The 19,069-nt window shown below is 38.6% G+C and overlaps 2 protein-coding genes across 3 annotated transcripts in view; both read right to left on the minus strand.

Annotated features, from left to right (window-relative positions):
- The window catches only part of LOC128620317 (uncharacterized), a 140,185-nt gene that overhangs the window by 96,365 nt on the left and 24,751 nt on the right, over nucleotides 1-19,069 (minus strand). The gene's annotated exons all lie outside the window — the stretch shown is intronic.
- LOC128620292 (junctional adhesion molecule-like) lies at nucleotides 143-17,373 on the minus strand. Its single transcript, XM_053645163.1, has 7 exons — nucleotides 17,236-17,373; nucleotides 15,674-15,979; nucleotides 8,051-8,362; nucleotides 7,801-7,941; nucleotides 7,652-7,723; nucleotides 7,382-7,449; nucleotides 143-4,636 (listed from the first exon to the last, which is right to left on the minus strand). Exons 1-7 carry the CDS (start codon nucleotides 17,282-17,284, stop codon nucleotides 4,592-4,594), a joined length of 993 nt encoding a protein of 330 aa, XP_053501138.1. The 5' UTR covers nucleotides 17,285-17,373; the 3' UTR covers nucleotides 143-4,591.

Below are 19,069 nucleotides of genomic sequence, written 5' to 3' on the forward strand. Positions count from 1 at the left end.
ACAAAATAAGTCAAACAAATATATTTACATTTTGTAAAGAAAAGACATCTAGAAACATACAGTCAGAAGTTTGCATACCCCTTACTGAATCTGCAAAATCTTAATACTTTTAACAAAATAAGAGAGATCATAAAATAAAATCATAAAATTTAATCCTGTCCTGAATAACTAGTTTCACATAACAGATGTTAACATATAGTCTACAATATAATAGCTGAATTTATAAAAGTTACCCGGTTCAAAAATTTACCCACTCTTGATTCTTAATACTGTGTGTCATTACCTGGATGATCAATGACTGTTTTTATGTTTTGTGATAATTGTTCATGAGTCCCTTGTTTGTCCTGAGCAGTTAAACTGCCCACTGTTCTTCAGAAAAATCCTCCAGGTCCGGCACATTCTTTACTTTTCCAGCATCTTCTGTATATTTGAGCCCTTTCCAACAGTGACTATATGATGTTCAGATCCATCTTTGCATCCAACTTTTGAACAGGATGATCAGTGTAAATTGTAAATTTAGCTTCTGAAGGGCAGTACTAAATGAAAAAAAGAAGATATTTAAACAAACTAATAACAATTTACACCGATCATCCATTTACCCCGTTTGCTATTTCACTTCCTTGGGGTCGTGTAAGGAGCCTGCCAAAATTCAAACGGAATATCAAATTCAAGGCCTTGATGCTCACCTACAAGACCTTGTCTGGAACAGCACCCTCCTACCTAAACTCTCTCCTGCAGGCTTACGTTCCCTCACACAATCTGCGATCAATCAACGACTGATGCTTAATAGTACCTACTCAGCGTGGCTCAAGGTCCCTTTCAAGAACATTCAAACTAACTGTTCCTCAGTGGTGGAATGAACTTCAAACCTCAATCCGGACCGCAGAATCTCTCACCATCTTCAAAAAACAACTAAAGACCCACCTCTTCCGTGAACACCTAACTAACCCATAACCCATTTAAAAAATAAATAAATAAATAAATAAATAAATTACTCTGGCACTTACAGCTCTACTCTGAGCACTTTACTTCTTCTGGAACTCAATTAAAAGATCTTGTATGGTAGCACTACTTGTATTGTTTGCTTGAAATACCGCTTTGCTTGTATTTTCTCATTTGTAAGTCACTTTGGATAAAAGCATCTGCTAAATGAATAAATGTCAATGTAAATGTAAATGTAAATCCCTTTGCATTTGCATTTCCGATGGCTTACACAAAAACCTGCTGAGGGGGGTGCACATATACTGTGGGGCGTGTTTGTATTTGGAAGTGACATCAGTCATGACAAGGGCCGAGAAGGAAAATGTGCTGTACAGATTATTGTGCCAATGCTTTATTTAAAGATAATGAAGGACTACATTACATTAAATTTCCTACATTAAATTTCATTAAATAAATGCAAAATTAAGTTTCTTTTACCTGATACAGGATGTAAAACTTCATCAAACATACTTCTTTAATGACCTGATTGAGATGTCTGCTTCCAGAATTTCACATCCATGTATGACGAGTATAATGTTAAGGCAGCTGTGGAATTTAACATTTTTCACCATTATTAAGTGTGTGTGGAATGGCTTTAACTATACTGGGCAGCAGTGTTTAATACCTCTACCGATTTCAAAAGATGTGAGGGTCCTCGTAAAGAAATGCAACTATTTGTATTATAATATAAAGTTTAAATAAGCTCGCAAAACTTTTCCCTGAACCCATAAAACCAAAGTGCTGTAACCATAAACTGATGCTCTGTTGTATCAGGATATTTATGAAAGTCAAGAAACAGAACAAACCTATCGTTAACAACCTCACCACTATCATCAGGAACATCTTGTACTAAACGGATATTGATCTTTGTCTCATAAAGCCAGATTGTGTCTCACTGACTACCTGTGTCAGACCTTTTTCTTTAAACGAGAAGCATAGACATGAGTCTACATTTTATAGTCTGTGTTTAACAGAGTTATAGGGTGATTATTTTCTAATGAATTTAAGTCTTTTCCTGGCTTAAGAAGTGTGAAGAATAAAGTTCTCATTTGCTTAACCAAAAACAGCTCATAAGGAGCTCCAGAAATATCTGTAAAAGTTGGCAGATTGTCTTTAAACCCCAAGAGATTTATCAAAGGCAGTTAACTGCTTGGTTGAATTCTTTGATGGTAAAATCTGCTTCACATTTATCTCTAAATTGTTTATCTATCTGAGGGATAAAAAAAAAAAGTTTGATTGAATCAAAACATAGTTTTCACCCCCGGCTTTTCTCATATTAATGTTATCCAGCCTAAGAGCATTTTCAATCCTTTATTTACATTTTCCCATGTTTAAATAAGATTTCAGAAAATGGTGAACTGCTAAAAAAGCTTCTTGAGGCTTCTTCCTGATTGAGCTGAAGCTTAAGAGCATTGAAAACTGGTGGTGTGCAGTAATTATTGCAGCGAGAAATTCGAGGTTGTTGGTTTCATAATTTTAATCCGTTATGATTCTGATAAAATTCTGTGAAAATATTAGCGATGTGTTTGTGCTACAATAAAACTTTCAAATATCATGCTCCACTGTAAATTTGTTTTTAAGTTGTTTTTTTGTGCCATCGCTGCAAACAGTATGAACGTGTATAATCTACAAACAAGCTACAGGAATTTTATGAATGTTGCAAGTAAAATGTCTAATGTATTTTCAAATTATGGGAATATTAAGAATATTATATTATTTAAGAAGTGTGTGCACAAGCAAAACCAAGAAGAGTGAGAAACTTAATGTAAAGAAAACCTAAAAACATTTATACCTTAAATGTTTAGACCTGGTGAGATGCCTGGAAGACTTAGAATATGACATGAACAGAAAATAAAAGTGTGTAGACATGATTGTGCAGTCAACAAGATCCTTACAAATCCTTAAAAGGTGAAAATGAAACCATGTTAATGATTGTGCAGAAGTTTGCATGTCTTCCTTGTGTTTGTGTGTGCGGTTTCCTCCCACTGTCCAAAAACATGCAGGTTTACTCTGTTAGATTGCCCCCAGGTGTGAATGTGTGTGAATGGTGCCCTGAATGGTGCCCATCTGAATTCTCCCACCATGTGCCCAGTGTTGCTGGGATAGAGTCCGAATCCATGACAACACTGACCAGGATAAAACAGTTACTGAAGATGAATTAATAAATAAATTAATTAACCCTATAGCTGCACCATGCTGTATATAAGCCATAGTCTATATGTTTCCTTCTCTTCTTGTCTTTGTGGAAAAGAGGATGCTATGATCCAGGCAAAGTGATATGTGGAAAGTACCTACTCAACATTTCTGACTTTCTATCACAAAGGGACAAAACAAAGGATTCTACTCCTTGTGCTACATTGTTCAAATGATTTCTATACAATTCTACATTAGAGAGGGCTGAACCGGTTCCTAAAAGGCCCTCCGTGCTAAAACACTGAATGCTAAGGGTGTTAGATGTCATCTATGCCGTGCAACCACAGGATTGGTCACAGTAAAATCCTTATTGTTGAATTAACACCCAGAGTGTTTATAGGAGTCCAGTGGACTCGTATAAACACTGAAAGGTGTGAATTCAACTCTGTGGGTGTTAAATCAACACTGGTGGTTTTCCAGTGGTTCATGTCAGCGGTTCATGCACGATGACTATTTTCAGCACTTGGTCTCACAGTGGAACAAGCTGCACAATTCATCAGCATGAGGCTGGTTCACAGCCACTCTGACAAGTGGCAAACATTATTAAAGACTGACAGCAGGTGTAACAGCAATTCCCCCCCTCACATGTGCAAGAGTCCTTTAAGGCCTCTCTTTATGAGATTCTGCAGGATGCTAAATTACAATCATGTCACTTTATGACTTTGTTGCAAGGTCATACACACGACTCTGACAAGTATTAGCAGTTTATAAAACCACAGTTGCATGCATAACTAGCGTTCTCATGGTACTTCAGAGCCACTTTGAGACACTCAGCATGTCAGAGGGACCACAAGACTGTGGCCAGGGCAGTGGGGACTGATGGGAAAATGGCTACTTCCTCTTTCTCACAGCATTAGTTAACGAAAGTTGTGCCATGCACAGAGAATACTGTGTGATACTCCACACTCAACAAGCACACTATCATGCACCCTTTAACCTGCTACAAGGACATTTTCACAACAATTTCCCAACAACTAGTTTAGAAACACACATTCAGTCCAGAGAGACTTTCCCATGACAGTCACAAACAAGAACTTCTACAGCAGTCATCTTACGCAAAAACAGGGTGATGACAAAACTTTTCTAGAACATTATATTTTTTAAGCGTGATATAAGTATGGTACACAAATGACATAAAATGACACAAACATTTAAAATACAATTTGCAGGATTATCCATCAGCACACAAATATGATTAAATCTGCTATTTATGGTAAAAAAAAAAAAAAAGTCACAGTATTGAACAAAGTAAAACAAAGCCAGTATTGTGAATTCTGTGCTTACCATGGTGTGTATTTAATATGCTGTATGTATTCAGTATTATTCTAGCTATTTACTGTGGATTAGATTGTTATAATGCTGGCATATTCAGTTATGTCTCCAGCGTTGATCTGGACCCGTGCTGCTCCGGCTGTGTTCATGTGGGTAACAGTAGAGTACTGTAAGCAACATCAGGTTCAGTCTGTGGAAAGACAGAACATGAAAATTATATATATCACACACACACACACACACACACACACACACACACACACACCAATTTCTAGTACTTTTACTGTTGATGCCAGAAACACATTTTTTATATATCTTTTTATGTTTAAATATTTATACACTACTGGTCAAAAGTTTTAGAACACTTTTCCATTTTTCCAGTTTTTATTGAAATATTAATGTCTCAATGTACTCTGAAATTAAAGCATAGAAGAAATAAACAATTGGAGATAAAAAAAAATAAAAAAAATCATGGAATCATTTTGTTTAACAAAAATTATTAAAAATTTTCAAAATCTTTTACAGATATTACAACCAAACACACTCGTGGCATCCTTTCTACAATGGAAATCAAATATTGTTTAGAAAGTTCCTACAAATCTGTTGAACTTGTAGGTTTCTTCGCATTCACCCTTCTGTCCAGTTCATCCCAAACCAGCTCAATGGGGTTTAAGTCTGGAGACTGTGCTGCCCATTCCATGATTTGAAGCCTACCGTCTTCTTCTTTTCTTCTATGGTAGTTCTGACATAGCCTGGAGGTATGTTTTGGGTCATTGTCTTACTGTAGGATGAACCCCTGACCAACTAGGTGTATACCAGAAGGTATTGCATGGCACTGCAAAATGCTGTGGTAGCAGTTTTGGTTCAGGGTGCCACTCACTCTGTGCAAGTGGCTGATTCTGGATCCAGCAAAAGAGCCCCAGACCATCACGTTTTCTCCCCCATGTTTAACAGTTGGTGTCACACACAGAGGAACCTTCCTTTCACCTACTCGACAGTGTACAAAAACCCTGCGTGATGTCAAATTTTGATTAATCGGTATATAAGACCTTCTTCCAGTCTTCAGTGGTCCACTGACGGTGCTTCGTGGCCCAGGTAAGCCTTTTTTCTTATTTTGCCATCTTAGCAATGGCTTTCTTACTGCCACTCGACCTGTCAAATCTGCAGCTCGAAGTCTTCCCTTCACAGTTGAAACTGAGTCTTGCTTACTTGTACCAGTGTTAAGCTGTGCTTGAAGCTGTTGTCCTGGCAACTACCTATCACGCAAGCTGTTGACTCTCAGAAACTGGTCTTCTGATTCTGTTGAGGCTTTGGGTCTGCCAGACCTCTTTCTGTCAGAGTTTCCTCCAGTTTCCAAGTACCTTTTGATGGTATAGGAAACTGTACTCACTGACACAAAGGAAATATCTACACTTTTAAGGGTTATAATAGTCTGTCTGTCTTCCTTTGTTAATTGCCTTTTTCCTCACCATTATGAGAGCAATATATTACTTCCTGCAGTACAATACTGTCCAAATAATGCTTAAGATGGTGTAGTAACACAGTTTGTTGCAACACTGCTTTTATACAGACAGAGAGTTTGTAAGTAATCAACAAAAGTTGGGACACCTGTAGAAAATGTTAGCATCAACTTTCAAGGCTTAATTTACTTTTATTGCTGCAGAACAGCTATAAGTGTTATGGTGAACACAGAGATGAGAGGATCCACATGCAGAACACACACACACACACACACACACAAGGACTGAAGGTAACCAGGATTTATTGAAGTAAGCTGGGGCATGTGGGGAAAGAATTGTGATAATGTGTAGTCAGGGTAAAGATTCAAATTCAGGTCCTAAGCATGAGAGTTAAGGGCATAGCCAATGCACCACAGGTAAGGGAGTGGGGGGCACAGTGGTGTCAAGGCCAGGGTTTGAACTTGGGTCAGCTGCGTGAGAGCTGAGTGCAGAGCGGGAGAGCCATGGGGAAGGTGAAGCAGGACTGGGCCTAGCAGGAAGTGAGCCGGGAGTGAGCAGCTGGAAGCGTGGAACGTTCTGGCGAATGTTCTGGTGACTGAAGAACCGGGATTTATATATGCTGCTGATGAGGTGAGTAGAAGCAGGTGAGTCTAATGAAGCATGGGCGATGGAGCACCACGCCCAGGGAGACACACACACACACACACACACAAACAGAAACAAGTGGGAGAGAAAACACTGGAAACCAGGTAGAGGAAAAACAAAGAAACACAAGTCTCCAGCCATGAATGTAAGTTGTTAATCCATTAATTATTCCCTGAAAAAGGCCTTATTTTTATAACTCTGAAATGTACATTATTTTTCAGTTTTTGGTAATCAAACTTTTTTTTTAACCTCTGTCAGTTTACCACTTACCTTTGTACCATTTCAGGTTATTCACTGGACTTGAACTTCTTAAATTTCAATAAAAATGGTAGAAAAAAGGGGTGTTCTATAACTTTTGACCTGTAGTGTACATCTGAGCAGTTGAGGGTTAAAGGCCTTGCTCATGGGTTCAGCAGCAACAGCAGCAGCACTGGGATTTAAACTCACAACCTTCCAGGGAGAGAGTTAACACTGCCCATATGGTTCTGATAGAAGCAGCAGAAGATATTTTCCTATAACTCACTGTTCAGTGAAAGCATGTGTGGTTCATGTGTATTACCTGCAGTGTATCACAAATACAACTAAATCTCTAAAGGTAGAAAAAAAAATCTGCTATAACTGTTATTGTAGAAGCCACGCAGAATTAAATGGAGATTAAATAAAGAATACAGTAGATTTTATCAGAATTTAATAATAATAATAATAATAATAATAATAATAATAAAAATGATAGTCCCTTTCCAATCATTTATCTTCCGTCTCAAAGACATAAAGGTGCCACATAATAATAATAAAAATGCAGCTGAGCTCAGGCCTGCATGTACACTAACCTGATCCTTCTGCTTTCTCTTACAGTCTGGAAGTCCTTCAGTAATCACGTTCTCTCCACATCTTCCTCCTAAAGAGAAAAGACCTCAGAAATCACACCTCTAGTGGAAACTACACAATTTCATTTTCCTTATCCAGAGACACTTACAGAAGTGCTGTTGCTTCTACAGGTTTCAGCTAATCAATCTCAGAATTTGTTGTGTGTGTGTGTGTGTGTGTGTGTGTGTGTGTGTGTGTGTGTGTGTGTGTGTGAGTGAGTGTGTGTGTTGTACCTTTGCGTCTCCAAAAAATAAATGCCACTACACCGGGTATCACCAACAATAAAAACGCCAGAATGCTGAAAACTGTAATAAAACATACCAAAATATTAATAAATGTAATACAGATGTGTATTTTCATTGCTGATGAAAAGTTTTGACACCTAGAGGGAGGTTCCTGTGTGTTTGCTGTTTATCTTGTTCCAGTGTTGTTGAGGATGATGCAGGTGGAGAGTTTGTTGTTTTACACTGAGGCGGTTCTGATGAAGGTGTTGTGCCTGTTTTTGAAGTTTCTCTTCTTCCTACTGAAAAGACAAAACTTATTAAAACTAATGACTGTTTTTATCACTGTTAGTAATGTGGCACATGACACTGGAGTAAAGCATGCTCACAGTCATTAATGAAAACATGTACCTTTAACAGATAGTATGAAATCTCTTCTATCAGCCTGTACAGAACATCTGTAGACTCCCTGGTCCTCTTCAGTCAGGTCTGATATGAGTAGAGAGAGGTTTCCTGGAGCGTTGTTACTGACCAGTTTGACTCTGTTTCTGTGATGTCCAGTCTGTTCAGGGTAAATTTCGTGAACATCTCTGATTCCATTAAACTGCCATTTTACAGCCTTTGGTTTGTCCTGTAGGTCAGTGCAGACGCAGGGCAGAACTACAGACTCTTCTGTGAACCCAGTCACACGCTCTACCCCTGCCTTCTTCACCAGCTCACAGCCTGTAAACATAACATTTACAGTTAATAATAGAAGTACTGCAATTATTAATATTCCCTGCTTGTAAATCACAACATTTTCTGCTGCAGACCAGAAGATATTTTTAAAGGATGTGCCAATCACCTATTTAAATTCTCTACATGAATCCAATATCAGGACTCTGATACCCAACACTGAACCTATACTGGCTTATTTTTATTTTAATAACTGCTAAATCTTAAATAATCTTTAATATCAGTTTTAATTATTTTATTTCTGCTAATGATGCTCTTACAATTGGAAATAATAATCCCAATTAAGATATACACCTTGCAAAAAAAGAATAAAATAGTTATTATCATACATGTTTATGGCATGTACCTTAGCTTATAATAAAGGTAACGCATTACCAGAGTTGGGTACTTTGTAACACGTTACTTTTTCTGATAATGCAGTAATGTAATGCATTACATTTTAAATTTATGTAATTTGATTACAGCCACTGATGTCAATAAAATTATGTTACGTGCATTATAAATTTACTGTTAAGAAAACAATATTAAGTAAAATGCATTTTTTTTCATTCTACATTTTAATTTATTTATTCATTTTCATATGATACATTTACATGTGATTCATTTACATGTGATTCACTTACATGTGATTCATATTCGTGTGATTCATTTACATGTGATTCATTTACTGATTTGCTTCTCTTTAAATCCAGTTTTAGACTGCGATATTACAAATGTCTTTCCAGATTATTACTTGCCACACTATGAGATAACCTCAATAAAATTGCCTGAATTCTATATAATTTGTTCACCATTTTAGGTTTAAATCCTCTAAAAACAGATTCGCAATTGACTAACATTACTCTGTTCCAGTTCACATCCTTCAAAGCATTGGCATGTTTTGTTTACTCTCACAATCCCCCAAACACACACACACCCAAAGTCTCCATAAAAAAATGAGACAGCAGTGTTTCCCACAATAACCAAAAGTTGTCCACAATGTGAAAACAACTCGGACTAACCAACAAAATTACCAAGACAAAAAGTTCCAGTAAGAGAAAAAGCCCCTACTGACTTCAAGTCTGATAAACAGTCTGCGCACAATAACACCCTTAACTTTTAAAGACTTGTAACAAATAATATAACAGTGTAGCATGTAAAGCCGAGGAGAAAAACACTAATTCAATTAAATAAACAGAAACTCTAACCCAGTCAGAGCCTCAAAACAGAGAACCACATTAATACTGAAGTAGATTTAAGAGGAGTGAGTCCACAAAATCTAGGTGAAGTAATGCAATGACAATATCTTCAATAAAAATCCAAATACTGTAGAGCTGGAAGGCCGAGTGCAAAAAAAAAAAAAAAAAAGAAGAGCAAAAGAGACCGCTGTGTAGGTGATGCAGTTCACCCTTATATCAAAAGTTTTACATAGTCTCCTGCTTCCTCCGCTGAAATAAAGTACTTCTGAACACTGTTATATGTAATGCAAAGCCGAGCTGGGTGAAGTATTCCATAGCGAGCGCCCTCAATAACACAAAGTTGACGCCGAACCTCGTTAAATGCAGCTCGGGCCCGGGCTATCTTGGCTGTGTAGTCAGGGAAAACAGAGATGCTCAAATCCCTCACTTTAATCCACTGGAGCTCTCTCGCACGGCGTAAAATGTCAACACAGTCACTGTGATAGTGGAATCTGCACACAATAGCTCGTGGTCGTTCACCAGGCTTGGGCTTCGGCTGAAGGGTCCGGTGGGACCGGTCCAAAACCGGCTCCTTCTCCAGACCAAATGCCTCTTTTAACAAGGCCACTACAGCAGCAGTTGTACATGTGTCAGTGCCCTCTGGAACTCCGACTATCCTAACGTTATTGCGCCGTGACCTCGACTCCAAATCCTCACATTCATTCTCTAATTGAGTCACAGTCGCAGTGAGAGACTCGATAGTATTCTTCATGTGAGCTATATCATCGGTGCAATCGGAGAGAGCGTGCTCCATTTCCACAACAGTACCTTTCAGTGTTGACATGGTAGCCTCGGTAGCAACTTTATCACTAGCCAGCTGTGTTTTCACAGCCTGCAGGTCAAGCTGAACAGCAGACAGCGCAACCCTGAAAGTCTTCTGGAGCTCCTTTTCAAAAATATCGGCAATGTCCTTCCTCAGTAAAGACAACAGCTCATGCCTGAGTGAGGCGAAGTCAAAGTGACCGTTTGGCGACGCAGATTCAGGGGAAGAAGGGGACTCGCTCGCGGCGCACACACTAGGCCTCAGTCATGTCTGAAAGCTACCACGGGTTTTCATGTTCTTTCCAGACATTTTAATGTACCACAAAGTTAAAAGTACAAACAAGGAAACGGAGTAGAATAAGTCAACATCTATTGTATGACCAAAAACAGCAAATTAATTACAATTTTAATCTAAATCACCAGGAGCCTCCAACTTCGGGTCCTACTCCATCGAACTCCGAATTTGAATCTAAAATGCATTTTAAAATAAATCATGGTTTGCCCTGAAGATTTTTTCTTTAGCCCTGAATAATTCTCCACTTGGAGCGGTTTGTTACTACGCAACTGAACATCAGTGAAAGAAGACCGCCTGTAATTTTGTATCTTCAGCGAGACCAATCAGACAGGGTTTACAGAAAAATACGTGGAAACACTCATGTCTTATTGGCTGACGGCTATCACTTCTGCCAAACGCTAGCTCACAGTCAGTGTGAGGAAAATTTGATATATGATCAACCAGTAAATGGGTTAAAACTGAAACAGTAACATCATCTGATGTGGAGCAAGAAAACAAGGTGTGTAAATGTCTATATGAGTTCCAGTTTACGTGAACATGATATGAGCAGAGCATAAGGAAAGATAATGTACATTACATGGCTCTGTAGCAGCTAAGCTCACACAACGGTAGCTTAGCTGTGCCTCCCCATGGCTAGCGACACCAAACTAGCCTAGTTAGAAAAGTTTTATATTTTATCGGTGTGGTAGTACTACAAACAGTGACAACACCCGAGGCAAGTTTTATGATAAATCCGAACTTTTTCAGATCATGTCATACATTGCGCATTAAAATTCCTGATAAAACTATGAGTTTCACTTTGTGTATTTTTGTAGGTTTGATAGGTTTTGAAAGTAACATGAATGTAAAATAATTAATTTTTACATGCAGTAATCAGTCATGTAAACATATTACAATTTTAAAGTAGTAATTCATAATCTGTAGTGGATTACTTTTTTGTGTAACTTACCCAACACTGTGCATTACTTAAGGGACATCTTCATAGGGCTGCATGACACCTACATAAACCCTTCATAACAGCTGACATACTGAACCTAAATACAGCTGATGTACAGACTGTGTTTATCAATGTTAATGTTAAGTTGATATCTTCTTGTTCGTCCATCAAAGTCGATGAAAACCACACAGTGTCATCAGTTTAAGTGGGAGTGGGTTCGGAGATGGCTGATTAGTCCATTTGAATTGACAGCTGATGGTTGCAATGGAGACATGGAAGATCAGACTGCCGAGCTGGTGAAGATGGAGATACCAGCCTTGGACTTGCGAAGAAGACATTTCTCTGCGGCATAATTCAATCTCTTTTGTTCGTAGGCTGTTGCACCATCATGAACTCGTCTTCGCCACACTGAGCGATCACCGGCTATGCTCTACCAATTTTCAGGATCTATCTTACAGTTCTTGAGAGAGGCCTTGAGGGTATCTTTGAATCTCTTCTTTTGACCCCCAAGAGATCACTTTCCGTGATGTAGTTCTCCATAAAACATCTTCTTGGGTAATCGTTCGTCTGACATGCACAGAACATGGCCAGCCCATCTAAGTTGTGCTTTGAAAAGCATGTTGTGGATGCTAGTCATCTTAGACTGTAGAAGGACATTGGTGTCTGGAACTTTGTCATGCCATCTTATCTTCAACAGATTCAGGTGGAAGTGGTTCAGCTTTTTGACATGGTGACTGTAGACAGTTCAGGTCTCACAAGCATAGAGGAGGGTGGGCAGGACGACCGCCAAATATACTTTTGGTTTGGTCTCAGTCTTGATGCCCCTTCGATTCCAAACATTAGATTGAAACCTTCCAAAAGCTGCACTGGCTCTGGCGATTCTAGTGTTCACTTCCTCGTCAATGTTGGCTGTCTTTGATAGGGTGCTGCTGAGGTATGTAAACCTATCAATGTTGGTGAGCTTCTGGCCATTGACGGTGATGGATGGCTCAGTGTAGTCACAGCCAGGCATGGACTGATACAGAACCTCGTTTTTTTTTTTTTGTTAGAGATCATGAGGCCAAAGTTCATGCACGATGCAAATAATAGATTCATGCAGTGTTGCATGCCTGCTTGCGTTCCTGAGTTGAGGGCGCAGTCATCAGCAATAGGAAATAGGAAATCACGACTGATCTCCACTTGGACCTTGGTTTTGGTTCGAAATCTCAGATTGAATAGCCTTCCATCAAAACAGCAGCGCAAGTTCATCCCGACATTATTATCTCTGAAGGCATTGATCAGCATGGCAGAAAACATAAGGCTGAAGAGCCTGGGAGCCAGGGTGCAACCTTGTTTCACACTGTTTGTAACTGTGAATGGCTCTTAGTAATTACCATGATCTTGGACTCTGGCAAGCATGCCGTCATGGAATTGCTTCACCATTTCAATGAACATATCTGGGCATCTAATTTTGGCCCTCCAGCTCACAGAGTCAAATGCCTTATTTAGATCCACAAGCATAGTGTAGAGCTGTTCTGTTCTTGACACTTTTCTTGTAGTTGTCTGGTGGTAAAGATCATGTCAGCAGTACCTCATTCCTTCCTGAAGCCACAATGACTTTCTGGCAAGAGGCCGTGGTCAAGGTGCCGTGTGAGTCTGCTGAGAAGTATTGTGGTGAGGACCTTTCCTGCAACACAGAGCAAAGTAATTCCTCTGTGGTTGTATGGGATGCTCATAGAGGGGTAGCACCTCTAGTGGGGAGACACATCATACTCCCTCAGGAGTAATCCATCCAACTTTGGTCCCCACTTGACACGCAGCCCTTACCTGTGGCTCCAAGTAGCTGTAGCATGCACAGTGGCCACACCGCATGAAATATTTCGCAACTCTTCCTCACTTTAATCCAATTTACTCGCAAATCACCTATGTCATCATCCATCCCCCTCAACTCAAGTCCTGCAGCAATGGGCTAGCCATGAAATGGCAGGTGTAGATATACTGGAGGCTGTAGTGGCGAACCTGCATGTAGGCGACTCAGGCCATAGGGTTGTCTTCCACTGATCTGAAGCAGCAGTGGTTTTTGGCAACCACCTTAGTGACTGAGCAGTCCTCTTTTAGGATAGCGCTGCTTACCTCCATAGACTGTGGAAGGGGCTAGAACAGGTGCCCTAAAAAAAGCCTGATTCACCAATCCTGACCTGCTCACTGTGGCTGGTGGGAATCCCACTTATGTGGTCGAAACACGAAAAAAACCCAGCAACATTCCACTCACTCTTGGAACGTGGAACATACGCACTCTCATGGATCATATACAGTGGGGGAAATAAGTATTGAATGCATCAACATTTTTTTCAGTAAATATATTTCCAATGAGGGTGTTGCCATGAATTTTCACCAGACATCAGTATTAACTCAAGAAATCCACACAAATAATCAATTCACAACATTAAAGTCCATAAATAAAGTTATGTACAATGAAGTGAAATGACACAGGAAAAAAGTATTGAACATGCTAAGAAAAAGCAGTTCTCCAAGGCAAGGTAAGGCAAGGAACCAGCTGAAATCCGTAAGTAATTATACCCCCATCTGTGCAAATTAGTATCAGCTGGGTTAGTACATTGATGGTCTATATAAAGGCTTTTTGTTACCAAGGTGTCACACAAGAAACATCTCATGATGGGTAAAAGCAAAGAGCTCTCCCAAGACCTTCGCAACCTTATTGTTTCAAAACATATCGATGGAATCAGATATAGACGTATTTCAAAACTTCTGAAACCTCCAGTAAACATCTTTGGGGCCATTATCCACAAGTGGAAGCAACATCACTCCGTCATCAACCGGCCACGCATAGGAGCACCTCACAAGATTTCTCACCAGGGAGTCAGTAGAATAGTCAGAAGAGTAGGCCAAGAGCCAACGACCATTCGGAAAGAGCTCCAGAAACACTTGGAGGCAGCAGGTACCATCATCACAGAGAAAACAAAAGTTAATGCACTCCACTGCTCACGCTCACCCTGCAAGACTCCATTACTAAAGAAAAGGCATGTCGAAGCTCTTTTAAAATGTGCTACAGCTCATTTGGACAAGCCAAAATACTGGGAGTAGTGTAGTCTTTTTGGCTGTCATACTACACACCATGTTTGGAGAAGAAATGGCACTGCACATCATCCTAAAAACACTAGACCAACATTGAAGTTTGGAGGTGGAAGCATCATGGTGTGGGGCTGTTTTTCATCGCATGGTACTGGCAGACTTCATATAATTGAAGGAACAATGAATGGAGCCCTTTACCGGGAAATTCTTGAGAAGAATCTGCTGCCATCCACCAAGCTGATGAAGGTGAGACGTGGGTGGACCTTCCAGTAGGACAACAATCCAAAGCACACAGCAAAGGAAATTCTCAATTGGTTTCAGAGAAAAAAAATCAAGCTGTTAGAATGGCTCAGTCAATCACCTGACTTCAATCCAATTGAACAAATTTAAAGACAATATGTTTAGAAGAATGGGCCAAAATCGCACCTGAATACTGCGGCCGATTAATTTATTCATGTAGGAAGTGTCTTGTAGCTGTCATTACAATCAAAGGCTTCTCCATTAAGTATTAAATAAATTTCAGTCAGTGTGTTCAATACTTTTTTCCTGTGTCATTTCACTTTATTACACATAACTTTATTTATGGACTTTAATGTTGTGAATTCTTTATATGTGTGGATTTCTTGAGTTAATACTCATGTCTGGTGAAAATTTCGTGTGAATATCCTCATTGGAAATATATTTACTGAAAACAATGCTGACACGTTCAGTACTTATTTCCCCCACTGTATATACCGACAGATCCAAAAGGAGAACCGCCTTAATTGTGAAGGAGCTTGCTCACTACAAGATCAATATAGCAATCCTAAGTGAGACCTGAATGGCAGAGGAAGAACAGCTGACTGAAGTTGGATGAGGCTACACCTTTTTCTGGAGTGGGCGAAGAACAGACGAACGCTGTGAATCGGGAGTTGTATTTGAATAGAGTAGACATTTTTTACTATATTAATTTATTGACTTATCAAGTCTGCTTTCACACTAAATATCAACTTTTATTGTGCATTTAAATACTTTACCTTTAATATAGAGCCAGATGTCTCTGTGCTCCTTTTCAGTGCTGCACCTGTAGACTCCCTGATCCTCTTCTCTCAGGTCAGATATGAACAGAGACAGATTAGCAGGAGAACTGTGATTAAACACCTGAAGTCTGCTATGGTAGTGTTCATCATTTAACACTTCTATAAGATGTCCAGTTCTGTAGGTCTCCCAGGTGAATTTCTGAGGTTTGGTGTCCAGGTCAGAGCAGGAGCAGGGTAACAGCACTGAACCACCATTGTGCCCTGTGATTTCTCTCAGATTATCATCACCAGAGAGAGAACAGCCTACAGAAACAAACATACAAAAACTCACAATCTACTGAATACCATATTAAGTTTTTATGAAAATAATTCTGCTTTAGTGCATTTAATTCCAAAATCATGAAATGTGTATGTTTTACTACTACTGACCACTTAAGAATTTTGTCTTTCGCTTTAGTTATATTAGGATAAAATTATGTTGATGTAATATATTGTTTATGTGGAATTATACTCATTTGAATCTCTTTTTCACATTCAATTCTCTATTGCAACTTAGGTCAATGTTCATTCATTCATTAATTCATTAATTTATTCATTCATTCATTCATTCATTCATTCCTCTTCAAGCAAGTCTTTAATCCTGGTCAGGCTGACAGTGGATTGTATGCTAATCAACTGCAGGGAACCACACACACACACACACACACACACACACACACACACACACACACACACACCATCAATCACAACTAGGGGCAGATTATTTTAGGCAGTCCACCTACTGGCGTGTTTTTAGGATTTAGCAATTTAATTAATAAATCAGTTTTTTATTTTTATTACACAGAGTTTTATTGGAGTTTTATTGGAGTTTGAGTGAGAAAAGAATTCATGAATTTTGAAAGCTGAGGTTATTTAAACCTTTTTGTGTCAAAGTAATGAAAAGTGATACACAGTTCAGTCCACATAGACCATATTCAAAAATGTGAACACAGCAATGATAAATACATGTTACTGATTGTAAAAACAACAATAACAACAACAATAACAAACAAACAAAAAACCCAACAACTATAAATAAGGTTTAATGTAGGAAGTGAAGATGGTGGTCACAGACAGAGAGTCAGCAGAAAATGGTATGACATTCACACGCATCTAAGACCAGAATGTGATATACAAATTTTCAGGAAAATAACTTTTCTATTACACTTTATATGAGTTATTATAGATACATTCAATAAGACAGAGATTGTGAGAGATATAATTCAGTAAATGTGTAAAAACATACACGGTAAGTATTACAGGGATGTAAAATAATCTCACAGTTGGCCCTATTAATATTATAACACTGTAGTAAGTAAAGTTGTTGTTAATTAAAACTCTAAATGCTAAATATTTGACAGTGTTTGGTTTGGTTGTTCAGGAACAGGGCTGAACTACGGCCTACTGTAAACCCAGTCTGGACAGAAACCACATGAACTAAACACAAAGCAGCTGAACTAAGAACTGGCTAATATTCTCTCTCCTTTCTGTAATAGAAAATAGAAAATAACTTCACTCACCTGCAGCGACGTGAAACACAACAGACAAAAGATACAAACACTTCATCATTACTGATTCTTCTGCACACACACCAGTCCCTCAAAGTGAAAAACACACACACTGTCTGAGTGTCTCTCTGTTATATAGTGTGACTATCAGGAAACCACAACAACTGCTTTCATTTTTTATTTCTGAAAATCTCTTTCATAGATAGATCGATAGACCGATCGATAGATAGATAGATAGATAGATAGATAGATAGATTATTTATTTGTCCTCAAAGAGGAAATTTGTTTCCACCAGGAGTACATAGAAAAACATAAACACAAGAACACCATACATATTAACCATCAAAACAATCACAGACATAGTGGGGAGAAGGGGGAAAAAAAAGAAAAGATCAGGATCATACAACAAATGCCAGAGCATAAGATGGCAACACAATGGCTGATTATCTATGTGTTTAATGCTAGTATAGCCATAGGAACAAAGCTCCTACCACAGCTGGCCTTTCTGCACATGGGTAGTCTATACCTGTGGCCATCATCACTCTTTCCATGACTCAATTTACATTTTATATGCAGTATTAATATTTATTCATGTGGTGGTTTTATCATCGTATCATCATTGTTATCATCATTGTTGTATATCTTAGGCATCAGTTTCTCAAGTGAAGTTTGTTAGATGACCCCTAAGAAGCCTGAAGGACTTCAGGAGCCAAACTTCTGAAGGTACTGCAGTGTGAAAAACATCCTTTTCAGTTCAATACAAATGACACAACACTTTTTATAAACTGAAAAATACTACTACAACCATCTATATCATGTGACTTTATTGAGTGTATTAAAAGCAAAACTGTGTGTAAGCTGCAAAATTAAATTCACTTTTCAACACACATGACTTCTAGTATTTAGGACAAAGATGTAATGTCCATGTCATATCACAGCAAACCAGTGACTCCATATCCCAGGATGCACCACGAAGGACAAACATGGCCTTAGAGGACTACACTTCCCACACACGCACACGTTCACCTTCTCCAGAGTTCTAATCACACACACTTGTTACCAATCTCCCACACGCTCACTCCACAGTATATACAGATAGTTTCAACACAATGACTGCTAAGTATTACGCTCAGTTAGCAATAATCTCTGTCGTGTACTAAGCCTATATTTCTAGCTTTATGTTTCATGGTTTTGATCTTGTTCTCATTCTCGTTATTTGAGTCTTGTCTTAGTCTTGTTTATCCTGTTTGCTGATTGCCTGACCATTTGCCTGTTTTGACCTCACTATTGTTTCATGATTTTGGATTTGTCTGCCTATCTCCTATAATAAAACTCTTATCTGCATTTGCATCCCCCCTCAGCCTCCTTAAGTGACAGTCCATCAGTATATTTACCAGCAGTATGTTTCCCTTGACTTACAGGAAGTAATAAAGACATTTACCATATGTGATGTGAGGAGCACTTAGATGCTGGTCATGACTGATGAGCATGACTCATTATGAAAAGTAAAATCAATCATAAAATTATAATTGTAAATTTTACCATGATTTATTAGAGTTTAAAGAGCTTAAATTGTTTTTAAAGAAGTGTTTTTTAGTGTACTTTATTTAGTTGTTTATTTATTCTTCCTAGGTCTTTGTTTATAGAGCTATAGCTAAGCAGCTAAGTAGCAACATATTGTGCCAAAATATACTACAGATAATTGCTCATTAGAGATCTAAATCTACATCCAGATTTCTGCGGAAAGAAGAATAAAAGCTTTTATTGTCTCAATAACATTTACAGGACAATACAATTATTTTCCTTAAAGCTGCTTTGTCTACTGTTAGAAGTCCTCTACAAATAA

The sequence above is a fragment of the Ictalurus furcatus genome, chromosome 2 (genome assembly GCF_023375685.1).
Source record: "Ictalurus furcatus strain D&B chromosome 2, Billie_1.0, whole genome shotgun sequence".
NCBI lineage: Eukaryota > Metazoa > Chordata > Actinopteri > Siluriformes > Ictaluridae > Ictalurus > Ictalurus furcatus.

Coding starts and splice junctions, on each gene's coding strand:
- LOC128620292 (XM_053645163.1), bottom strand. CDS start 17,284: ATGATGAAGTGTTTGTATCTTTTGTCTGTTGTGTTTCACGTCGCTGCA. Junction 15,980..17,235: donor TGTGTTTCACGTCGCTGCAG/GTGAGTGAAGTT, acceptor TTGTTTCTGTAG/GCTGTTCTCTCTCTGGTGAT. Junction 7,724..7,800: donor ACACAGGAACCTCCCTCTAG/GTGTCAAAACTT, acceptor GTTTTATTACAG/TTTTCAGCATTCTGGCGTTT.